The 12905-nt window shown below is 45.3% G+C and overlaps 1 protein-coding gene across 1 annotated transcript in view; it reads right to left on the reverse strand.

Moving 5' to 3' along the window:
- Nucleotides 1-322: 322 nt before the first annotated feature.
- Nucleotides 323-12905, reverse strand: part of NSUN2 (NOP2/Sun RNA methyltransferase 2) — a 39502-nt gene continuing 26919 nt past the window's right edge. The window contains exons 13-19 of the mRNA XM_069730582.1: nt 8685-8860; nt 7791-7883; nt 5850-5985; nt 3502-3582; nt 3183-3321; nt 1677-1716; nt 323-850 (exon numbers count right to left, since the gene is read on the reverse strand). Coding sequence (XP_069586683.1) covers nt 595-850; nt 1677-1716; nt 3183-3321; nt 3502-3582; nt 5850-5985; nt 7791-7883; nt 8685-8860 — 921 coding nt within the window. The 3' untranslated portion in view covers nt 323-594. The remainder of the gene's footprint in view (nt 851-1676; nt 1717-3182; nt 3322-3501; nt 3583-5849; nt 5986-7790; nt 7884-8684; nt 8861-12905) is intronic.

Here is a 12905-nt window from a genome sequence, read left to right on the forward strand (position 1 = left end):
TGACTCAGAAGAGGACAGGAATGGAGAAGGACGCTAGAGAACATGGCATTCGCCATGTTAAATACACAGGTTTATAGGGAAAAAAAAGGTAATGGGAGTGCTTATTTTATGGCCACTCTCATTCATCCAGGGCTTCTATCTAGGATAGAACTGCAATATGCTAACTGTATACTTGGTACATTTTTCATGTCCCATTCATCAAAACCTACAGAAATCGTATTAGATTGTAAAACAAAGAACCTGTGAGTGTAGTTAACCAGATTTCCTACCTTATTCTAAGCATACCTTAAACAACTCAGCAATTAATGTTTATGGCAAACGATTAGGACTTAAGAATTTTATTTTTAAAGAAATGGATCCTTAAGAACAAACATAAAATTGATATAAGCAGGGTTTAGCCTCAAGTTAAAATTTAAACAATACTTACAGAAAAAAAATAGACTTCTTACATAAAAGTAACAGTCACAACTATGAAATGGTGACTTGGTCCGTTGGACTGGCTGTTCATGTTTTTAATGATTTTCACTATTTGTGCCGTTGGCAGTAGACGTATCTGTACATCCTGAGGCACCATCTTTCTTCAGATCACTACCATCAATAGTCAGGTCCTTGATCCCCATCTCCTGCCAGTTGTTCCTCTTCCTTCAAGCATCCAATATCCATATCTTCAGTTTCCTGATGGCATTCTGGTTCTGCTGGTGCCTTTTCTGTAGTTTCCTGGTTCTTGAAAACTTCCACTCCCATCATTCTCAAATAATGCATTCTCTCATTTTTTGGCACAAAGGAACGAATCGATTTTTTACCTCGCCACCCGCACAGAACGATGGGGCACTGAAGAGTCTCTGGTTTCCTAAATTAAGTGGAAAACCGTAGATTTATTTAACAATAAAAAAAAAGATGCAATCAAAATGTATTGAATGGACAAAACTAAAGTCATGAAAGATAATTTACCTATTATTACTACTATCATATTACCAATACAATTAGCAAAACATAATAAAAGGGACTGTCTGGTCACTATGTGACTGCAGACTTGCGAGTCCTCACATTGCGCTGAGAGAATTCTCTGGTGCTGGCACTGGAAGGGGAGCGGACGTGACCGTAAGTATATGATTGCAAAAATGTTGTCACGTGCCAACTAGACTGTCTACGGCCTTGCCCAATGCAAATGTATTGGGTGAGGACGCATACAGTCTACTCGAAATGTCGCCATGAATATGCAAATCTCATTTGCGGTAACATTCCCGCTCACTGCAGTGCTGTGAGGATGTACAAGTTTAAGTGACTGCAGACTTGTAGTTTAGCACTGGACACCAACTAAGATAAATGCGGTGTTTTTCAATTTTTGTGTTTAAAAAAAAAAAAAAAAAAAAAAAAAACGACATCTGTGGCCAGATTATAAATGGCGTAACAAAATTTGTTGGGATTTTTAGTGGAATTTTTCATGCACGGTATTTTTTCAGTTTTAGTTTTGCGTTTGTTTGAATACAGGAAATGCTTGGTTTGGGCTGTTTTCAGGTATTTGTCTTTCACAGCTATACATAACCATATAACAGTATTTTTTTGTCTCTATTATGGCCTTGTGACCCAAACTAACAGCTGTAAAATGGGCAAGAAAAATAATTTAAAAAAGCATATAAAACATTACAACATTCAATACAATGGGCTTTACTTACTCTGGATCTGGCTCATATTTTAGGATGATACTTCCCATTGCTACAAAATTGAAAAAAAAGAAAAAAGAAAAAGTTCATTATCAAGATACATATTTATAGTCCAGCTCTATTCTGTTCTAGCCAACGCAAACTATTCAGTGCTGGAGGATTAAAGCGCTCTAAACAAATATTGTGGGAAGGATACAGAACATGAAAAGATAAGTTAGACCACAATTAGTGAGCATTGTGGTTACCAAATAGAGATTGGCACGCTGACAACACTTGAGAAGAAATGCTGCATGTGGCATGTAGTCGAAAATCAAACAGATTTGGCCTGATTAATCCCACAGCCTTCTGCTGCAGAGTTGTTAAGCTCGAACACAATTGTGTTACACAACAGCAAAGACAGACTGAACTAAGAGTCCACCAACAGTACAAAAGCATTACCTTTTATAATACATTCATTTCCATGTGGGAGGAAAACCAGTGAGAACATAGTAATGTCAGTAGTGCCTCACACTGAAGATCACCATGCTGCAGAGGTAACCATGCAAAGCCTCACTTATCTGCCCAATCAACTAAGTGCCAAGCGTATATAGCACCAGATGCCACTGGCAAAGACCAATACATGGAAAAGTGTTGTGGGGGAAAAAAATGCAAGTGCTCCAATTACCTCTCTTTCTGCTATAAATATATATTAAAGGACATCCCACCTATCCACACTGGGGGCCCTAGAGCCCTGTCAGAATGGAATGACTAAAACTGGGGTCATCATCTTTCCATCCTAGTCAACCATCCTGCAACAGTAGATGACATAAGGTTTTCCCCCCGTCTCACAAGTCCGTGGCCTGGGTGTTACCTTTGACTCTGCCGTGTCCTTCAAACTCCATATCTAAGACTTTACCTCCTCCTGCCGCATACAACTCAAAAAATATTTTCATAATCCATCCTTTGCTTAACACTGAATCAACTAAAATGTTCGTACATGCCCTCATCATCTCCCGTCTCAACTATTGCAATATACTGCTCTGTGACCCGTCATCTAAAACTCTCGCACCTTCTCCAGTCTATTCTTAACTCTGCTGCCCGATTAATTCACCTCTCCCCTCACTACTTCTCTGCAAATATCTTCATTGGCTTCCAATTCCTCAGCAAACCCAAATGAAACTTATCTCCCGACACGTAATCTCCAATTCCCACAAGCCATCCTTCTCTCCTGTATGTTCCTCACCCAATTGCCTCCCAAGATTTTCCCAAACATCCCCATCCTCTGAAATTCAGTATTCAACACATCCGATTGTCTCCCAGACATGACCAGAAAAGACCCGCTGCCACCTCATTACCATCGAAGACCTTTCACCCCCAGACCTACTGCCTCGTTCCCCAATCCCCGTAGATTGTAAGACTGAGGGAGCACAGAGTGCTCTCACTGTCTGTACCAGTCTGTCAATGTAATATCTATGAGTATGATATGTACGGAAACCCTCAAATAAATAAGAATACACGAGTATTGCTACAAATACTCACCCAAATCCTTAGTCTGCTCTTGAGTTTCACTGCCGAATTTACGCAAGAAAGGATTTTCTTGCGTGAGAAGAATCTTGATATCATCTACAGAAACCATTACAACTCTTGAGTTAATGAATGGATAAATTGTATATATTCCCTGAAAATGGAAGATGAAAGACGTGTACATAAATAGTCCTGCTCACCACTCACAAGAGTACACATTTCAGAACGTATACCGCCGGTGATGCAAAATCTAGACAGGTTATTCTATAGCAATACATATATACATTTTAATAGGAGACGTGTCAGATTTCAATTAGTTGGTATTTCCATTTACCTCTTGTGCTAGTCTGTAAGCACAGCCAAACTCCTCGCCATCATTATTACGACACAGCACTTTTATACCAGTATTAATTACCTGGAAATGAATGCAAAAGTGTATTTAAGATGGTGAACTCATATTGTTATTTCCGACTAGATCCCCATTTTCACCTATTTCGCTTAAGATATTATGCCTTTACCGACTTAGCTCTACATTGTATAGTGTCATGGTATGGGATACAAATTACTTGAAGGAAATTGCAGACCAGATGCACTGCACTAAAATTTGCCTTCTGAGCGTATTGTGATGTGCCAGGAAAGCTCTGTGCCACTTTGTCTATTCTTTAATGTCCACGCCACAGGGAAAATTTAGACATTACACAGCGTTCAGGACAGGTCATCTAGAGCATGAGATGTTCTTTATCCCTACTCAGGCCAGGAAATGAGAATCCAAAACACAGGACCCCTCCTAGAACATGGGAACATTTTATTAAAAAGACATATCAAAATGGGTTTTGTAAACTGACAGCTACAGAGCCTTTGTTCACATCCGTATAGGAAAAGAAATGCACAATAACGATTTCCAATAAAATTTTAAGGGTCTGGCTCATGACCAAACACTTAAAAGATATCCCCAAAAGGAAATGCAGAAGCTCACAATCTTGATGAATAATGTGACTTATTCGCCCAAGTGTCAGGATGTCACCACATGACACATATTTGCAGTGGAATTTCCATAGCAAATATGCAGCCGTAATAAACACACTTAATAGGAGTGTCACCTGCAAAATGCTAATTCAGCTTCTTAAACATTTGATTAGGGGTCCCTAAAAACCATACCAATATACAGTTTAGTAGTAGGGTATGTGCCAATGATACGGAGTTGCTACACTGCATACTTATGTAGAGTCCAACTGTTACAGCATAGTGGATAGGATTTCAAGAAACCTCATGTCCACTATGCGCACGCGCCTCACCAGCGGAGACTGACATGCAGCGTGTCTTTCCAGACAGCAGCATGTCAATTTCTCTTGTGGAGACGCGAGCCTCCGCAAGAGAAATTTCACCAATAGAAGGCATTGTAGGCGGTGAAGCCGCAAGGTTCAGTGGACACAGGCAGATTCACCTGCGTTCAATAGACCGCAGCACTTTGGATGCAGCGAAAATTCCCTGCATCCAAGGCACTGCTACTTCTGGATCGTGCGCACCCGGCTTTATAGTTGCAGATAACTTGACTTATCTCACATGAAAATGAGGACGAGTCAGTGCACCCTTGATGTGGCCAGGTCAGCACACTGTTACAACCTCTAATTTACTGACTCACAGAAAACCCCAAATATTATATAAAAAAATGTATACTTTATTAATACAAAATACCAGTGCACTAAAGAGTACAGTCACCAAGACACAAAAACACATATAGCAAGATAGAAAAGGCAAAGGATATTGCCTTGCCCTACCTCTAGATCTCAAACAACCCTACCTGACAGATGAGGTTGGCACCCTATATCCTGCGCAGTGGTGCCCCCGCTCCACGTCGACTGTCCCTTCTATCCCTTACGTTCCCCAATTGGGATGGGATAGAAATATCTTATAAAAAAAAAAAATCAAATATGGGACACCTGAGGCACCTTATCGAGAGGGGACTCACCCTGTGACGATGATTTTATCGCTATGAATATATGACGACAACCAAGCGTAGTCATTTTTTTTTTACATATATACTCCTGATGAACATCATGTTGAGAGGTGAAACGCGTTGAGTTCCATATATATGTTAATGGGAACTAATGTTATAATGGGGGACATGAAGATGATTTGAATATGTGTTTGCATTGTTATTATGAACCATTTATTTGGGTGAGTATTCATTAGAAGGAGCTTCTGGGGGTAGGCTCCATTTAGGTACAAAAACTGTATGGTGTCATGAATAGGTACATATATGGTTTGGCAGAACTGTGATGCGATATTGCACTCTGAACGTTTAGATCTATATTCTTGGCACAACTGTGATGCCGTATCATTGGATACATTGTAATAGGCTACATCAGAGCACTCTAGTACTTGAGTTCTACAGACATCCTTGCCACACTATATTGATAGGGTTCGGTTTGGGACAGACGTCGAGGAGCGGGGGCCCCACTGTCCGTCTTTAATAGGGTGCCAAACTCCGCTGTCAGGCAGGGACAGGGTAGGGTTTGTACAATTATTGGCCCTCTACTTTGATTATCATTATCCCTGATTCTCTTGAAAGTCCCATATTTGATTTATTTATAAGATATTTATATCCCATCCCAATTTCACCCTTTCTAAAACATTAAACTAAAGCAAGTCTCCTCTGAGGGAGAAATATGAAAAAAATACCTTCATCTTCTCACTATTATGAAGCAGCACGTTTCTTAGCTCCTTGGAGACCATGTACAGCTGTTTCTTCTTCCCTTTTTGGGTACGACTCAAGAGATTCTGCTGTGGAAAAGATGGATCAAGGGCATAGAATTTCCTGCCAATAGAAATTTAATTAGGTGCCAACAAAAAAAATAAAAAAAATAAAAATGCATAAACCTGTATAAAATGACATGGAAGTTTTACTGCCCTATGGAAATAAAACAAATTATGCAATGTGATGACAGAACACCCACATAACAAACATTCGCTCCCCAATCTGTCATACTCCTACACAGGTATACAGTGCTGTGGTAGATCAATATACTGCACAGGAAGAGCCATACAGAGAATTATGCACAATGTGAACTGGAACCATTTGCTTAAAAGATTTTTTTGGAGGATATGGTCCAGAAAGCTTTGCATATTGCAATTGCACTAGGAAAGAACTCGCCCTGAATGGGCTGGGGGGGGTCCATCTGGCGGCCCACAGGAGGGGGGGGGTCCATCTGGCGGCCCACAGGAAGGGGGTCCATCTGGCGGCCCACAGGAGGGGGGGGGTCCATCTGGCGGCCCACAGGAAGGGGGTCCATCTGGCGGCCCACAGGAAGGGGGTCCATCTGGCGGCCCACAGGAAGGGGGTCCATCTGGCGGCCCACAGGAAGGGGGTCCATCTGGCGGCCCACAGGAAGGGGGTCCATCTGGCGGCCCACAGGAAGGGGGTCCATCTGGCGGCCCACAGGAAGGGGGTCCATCTGGCGGCCCACAGGAAGGGGGTCCATCTGGCGGCCCACAGGAAGGGGGTCCATCTGGCGGCCCACAGGAAGGGGGTCCATCTGGCGGCCCACAGGAAGGGGGTCCATCTGGCGGCCCACAGGAAGGGGGTCCATCTGGCGGCCCACAGGAAGGGGGTCCATCTGGCGGCCCACAGGAAGGGGGTCCATCTGGCGGCCCACAGGAAGGGGGTCCATCTGGCGGCCCACAGGAAGGGGGTCCATCTGGCGGCCCACAGGAAGGGGGTACATCTGGCGGCCCACAGGAAGGGGGTACATCTGGCGGCCCACAGGAAGGGGGTACATCTGGCGGCCCACAGGAAGGGGGTACATCTGGCGGCCCACAGGAAGGGGGTACATCTGGCGACCCACAGGAAGGGGGTACATCTGGCGACCCACAGGAAGGGGGTACATCTGGCGACCCACAGGAAGGGGGTACATCTGGCGACCCACAGGAAGGGGGTACATCTGGCGGCCCACAGGATGGTACATCTAACGGCCCACAGGAGGGTGGGTGCATCTGGCAGCCCACAGGAAGGGGGTACATCTGGCGGCACACAGGATGGTGCATCTAACGGCCCACAGGAGGGGGGGTGCATCTGGCGGCCCACAGGAAGGGGGTACATCTGGCGGCCCACAGGAAGGGGGTACATCTGGCGGCCCACAGGAAGGGGGTACATCTGGCGGCCCACAGGAAGGGGGTACATCTGGCGGCCCACAGGAAGGGGGTACATCTGGCGGCCCACAGGAAGGGGGTACATCTGGCGGCCCACAGGAAGGGGGTACATCTGGCGGCCCACAGGAAGGGGGTACATCTAGCGGCCCACAGGAAGGGGGTACATCTAGCGGCCCACAGGAAGGGGGTACATGCAGCGGCCCACATGAAGGGGGTACATCTGGCAGCACACGGAGGTAAGGGTACATCTAGCGGAACTCAGGGGGTACATCTAGTGACACGGGGGGGGGGGGGCACATCTAGCGACATGGGAGGGCACATCTAGCGGCACATCTAGCGGCACACGGGGGGCACATCTAGCGGCACACGGGGGGCACATCTAGTGGTACAGAGGGGGTGAGGTGCAGTAGTCCCACATTCATCTTCCTCTTTTATATGACAAGACTGCTGTAAAACACAAAAACAATGACTTACTGTATAGGAGGGAAGACTGGATCATCCGCTGATAGAAAAACAAAGGGATCTTCCTTGAATCCAACTAACTTTATCTTTTTGGATGGAGGGGGCCTGTAAACAGGAAAATAAAACCGGTGTTTGAGCTTAAACAATGTGGCAATTATTTAACAAAATATTTCCAATTGCAATTTAAAAGACAACCATTGGGCCATTGTATTGTGGCTACATGGTGGTAAAGTATTTCTATAATGAACGTTGTTTATTAATCTAGTCAAAGCTTTCCTCTATCTGGTGGACCATGGATACGTTCTGTAGTTCTGTTCTGTCAGGTCGCACATGCTCAGCAGATACCAGATATTCTTCCAGCAGTCTTCGGTCTCATTCACACACCCGTGTTTAAACATGTACATGGAAAAAATGGTTCCAGTGTGATAGTGCCTCATCAAGTGTACGGTCTGAGGGTCTGCTTTTGCCATCAGTGTTTTTCACTGATTTATGGACAAATAAGTTACAACGCTTCTCCTATCTTTTGCAGTGATAAATATGTGGAAGCACACAAATTGGTGGTGATGGTGGAGACAGAAAAGGATTACATTTATTGATAACTATTAATACATTCTAACTGGTTAAAATAAACTAATTTGTTTGGCCGTGCTGAGGTCTCCTCCAATCAGCTCTGCCCATGTCAGGCCAATGAGGATCTGAAGCCATGGCTGGATTACTTTACACAGATTATTCTTTGATAATCCTTTAAGTTTAAATATTACATTTTTTCAGTAGTTCTCTGAATTGTTCCTGCCAGTAAGTGATGGTAATGTATGCATAATACACAGATGCAGATGGCGACAGCACCTCCCTGCATCTTGTTCTATTAACACCCGGGGTCACAACCTGTGCCTTCTAATAACTCACCCGCACACACTGTCTTTTTTAACAGAATCAGTCTCCGCACCGCCATCAGGTTTGGTTCCTTCTTTCTCTGCATCGTCTGGTTCTGCTGCGGTCTCAGATACGACTTCTGTGACATACTCCGGAACATCAACAACTACTGGCACATCTGGCACGGCAGCATGAGCCCGCCGCAGCGCCTGCAAGAAAGCAGGTCATCGTTTCAGGTCATTTATCAGACTACAGCATTACTACAATAGACGCGGTGGGGGAAATAGTCTGTATCACATGTTATCTAGGGTAGAGCAGGGGCATTCATTATGTGGACGTTATCTCAAGGATACCTAAAATGGTCTTCAAAGATACACGGGTATTAAAGGGGTTGTCCGGTCTAAAAACTACAATTCTGCAGTCACTCTATGCGACTGCAGACTTGTGAATCCACGCATCACGCGCGCAGTGAGGATTCTCCGATGCAGACCGGGAGTGATCAGGAGACCACAACTATGCGATCTGTATACTTCCGGTCACATTCCAACTAGCATGTATCCTGCCATGGTCCATACACTTGCAATTGATCAAGGCAGGATACAGTCTAGTCAGCACGTGACCACATGAATGCAAATCCATTTTATAATATATATGATCCAGTTCAGTTTCCTGGCTTAATAATGGCAATGTATTCATAAAAATCGGATTCTACACAGATCTGTATGGGATGTGATTTTCGTTTTAACACTCATACTTGAACAGGCGATTCTCATTCAATGCTCTGAAGAAAATGCTGCAAAAACTCATCTGAGTGGCCTAATTGAATAATATTGGTCAGTGTGTTGTCTGGTCTTTAATCACAGCGCTTGTATTACATGCTTGTCTGAACGAGCCCTTAAACTCCTGCATTTGCAAAATTAGTCCTGATGTTATCTTTCTGACATGTAGGGCACTAAGGGTACCGTCACACACTGCCATTTCGATCGCTACGACGGTACGATTCGTGACGTTCCAGCGATATCGTTACGATATCGCTGTGTCTGACACGCAGCAGCGATCAGGGATCCTGCTGAGAATCATACGTCGTAGCAGATCGTTTAGAACTTTCTTTCGTCGCTGGATCTCCCGCTGGCATCGCTAGATCGGTGTGTGTGACACCGATCTAGCGATGCGATCTAGCGATGCGTTCGCTTGTAACCAGGGTAAACATCGGGTTACTAAGCGCAGGGCCGCGCTTAGTAACCCGATGTTTACCCTGGTTACAAGCGTAAAACTAAAAAAAAACAAACAGCACATACTTACATTCTGGTGTCCGTCACGTCCCTTGCCGTCTGCTTCCCGCACTCAGTGACTGCCGGCCGTGAAAGTGAAAAGCACAGCACAGCGGTGACGTCACCGCTGTGCTGTGCTTTCACTTTCACTTTACGGCCGGCAGTCAGTGAGTGCGGGAAGCAGACGGCAAGGGACCTGACGGACACCAGAATGTAAGTATGTGCTGTTTGGTTTTTTTTTTACGCTGGGAACCAGGGTAAACATCGGGTTACTAAGCGCGGTCCTGCGCTTAGTAACCCGATGTTTACCCTGGTTACCCGGGTACCTCGGCATCGTTGGTCGCTGGAGAGCTGTCTGTGTGACAGCTCCCCAGCGACCACACTATGATTTACCTACGATCACGGCCAGGTCATATCGCTGGTCGTGATCGTAGGTAAATCGTATAGTGTGACGGTACCCTAAGGCATATAATTATCATACATTTCGTCTCGTAATCGGTCCCTTAGTTGTGCTGAAAATCATCTTTATTCGGTGCACCCCTGGCGTGGCCAAGCTATTAAGTGCCATCGCCTTTGCACACCTCGCTGCCTTAATTGTCACCACTAGTCCCTTTGAGGCGAGAACTGTCACCTAATTAAATCCAATATGCTAAGAGAATTTTCACTAGTAAGAAGCAGATTACTAAGTAAAAAGTGCGATTTTTATAGGGGCAGTGTAATATGTAGCTATGTGGGGAGCTTATAATTTGTTTTGGGGCCGACAGAGTCCTTTAATGCGTTACAATTTAAGAAACCCAAAAATCCACCCAAACCTTAAAGTTGGTGATAGATTGGCCAATAGTAAGTAACAGAAACAGCAATAGCTCGGTACGGCTACTTTCACCCATTATGTTTCGCAGTTTGATGCACGGGTCGGCCATAGTTGGAAAGCGAAATATGGATGTGTAACATTGGCTTCATTATATTGTTTTACAGAAACATTACCACTTTTTATTGTGACAGATGTGATTGGTGAGCTGAGAAAAGGAATGGTCGCTGCATCGGTTGTAAAGTTCGACTCCGTTATTCTTATGTGGTATACTTTATTACAGTCTTAGGCTGCCGTCACACTCGCAGAATTTGGTCAGTATTTTACATCAGTATTTGTAAGCCAAAACCAGGAGTGGGTGATAAGTGCAGAAGTGGTGCATATGTTTCTATGAGGCCGGTTTCACACGTCAGTGGCTCCGGTACGTGAGGTGACAGTTTCCTCACGTACCGGAGACACTGACTCACGTAGACACATTAAAATCAATGTGTCTCTGCACATGTCAGCGTGTTTTCACGGACCGTGTGTCCGTTTGGAAAACACGGAGACGAGACATATCAGTGTTCGTGGGAGCGCACGTATTACACAGACCCATTAAAGTCAATGGGTCCATGTAAAACACGTACTGCACACGGATGTTGTCCATGTGCAGTCCGTGTGCCGTGCAGGAGACAGCGCTACAGTAAGCGTTGTCCCCCCAGCGTGGTGCTGAAGCCACCATTCATATCTTCTTTCCAGCAGCGTTCGCTCGAGAGAAGATATGAAAAATCTTTTTTTTTTTTTTTTTTTTGTGTTAAAAAAAAAAAAAAAAAAAAATGATCCCATAGGGGTGGAGCCGCATATTCATCACTGTAATGGGCGGCACCACGTGACCGCTCATACAGGAGAAGCTGCGGCCAGGAGAGGAAGCAGAGAGGGAGCCGGGTAAGTATTTTATTAACAGCGGGGGGGCGCACAGGGGGTGGGAGGGGGTTGGGGATAGGGATCTTTTTTTTAAAGAAAAAAAAAAAGATTTTTCACATCTTCTCTCCAGCAAACGCTGCTGGAGAGAAGAAATGAATGGCGGCTTCTGCACCAGATGCAGGGGACAGCGCTTAACTGTAGCGCTGTCTCCTGCACGGTGCGTGTGGTACCCAGTCGGCACACGGATGCTGCACGTGTGCCACACTGATGTGAGCACACGGATAATTCCGGTACCGATTTTTCCGGTACTGGAATTATCTGGACGTGTGAGACTGGCCTTAAGGTACCGTCACACTTAGCGACGCTGCAGCGATACCGACAACGATCCGGATCGCTGCAGCGTCGCTGTTTGGTCGCTGGAGAGCTGTCACACAGACAGCTCTCCAGCGACCAACGATCCCGAGGTCCCCAGTAACCAGGGTAAACATCGGGTAACTAAGCGCAGGGCCGCGCTTAGTAACCCGATGTTTACCCTGGTTACAAGCGTAAAAAAAACAAACAGTACATACTTACATTCAGCTGTCTGTCCCTTGCCGTCTGGTTCCTGCACTGACTGCTGGCCGTAAAGTGAAAGTGAAAGCACAGCACAGCGGTGAGTCACACAGCGGTGACTCACCGCTGTGGCTGTGCTCTGCTTTCACTTTACGGCCAGCAGTCAGTGCAGGAACCAGACGGCAAGGGACAGACAGCTGAATGTAAGTATGTACTGTTTGTTTTTTTTACGCTGGTAACCAGGGTAAACATCGGGTTACTAAGCGCGGCCCTGCGCTTAGTTACCCGATGTTTACCCTGGTTACCAGTGAAGACATCGCTGAATCGGTGTCACACACGCCGATTCAGCGATGTCTACGGGGAGTCCAGCGACCAAATAAAGTTCTGGACTTTCTTCCCCGACCAGCGATCTCCCAGCAGGGGCCTGATCGCTGCTGCCTGTCACACTGGACGATATCGCTAGCGAGGACGCTGCAACGTCACGGATCGCTAGCGATATCGTCTAGTGTGACAGTACCTTTATACTTTTCCTCTAGTTGTTCCACTCCTGGTTTTGGCTTACAAATACTGATGTAAGATACTGACCAAATACTGCTAGTGTGACGGCAGCCTAACTCTGTATGGAATGACACGCATCATTTTTAACTCTCTCATCCCCAAAAATTACACTTTCTATCTACTAGGTCACTGGTTTAGTATGCATAGGTTTGGCATATGCTT

This window comes from Ranitomeya imitator, chromosome 6, assembly GCF_032444005.1.
Source record: "Ranitomeya imitator isolate aRanImi1 chromosome 6, aRanImi1.pri, whole genome shotgun sequence".
Classification (NCBI taxonomy): domain Eukaryota; kingdom Metazoa; phylum Chordata; class Amphibia; order Anura; family Dendrobatidae; genus Ranitomeya; species Ranitomeya imitator.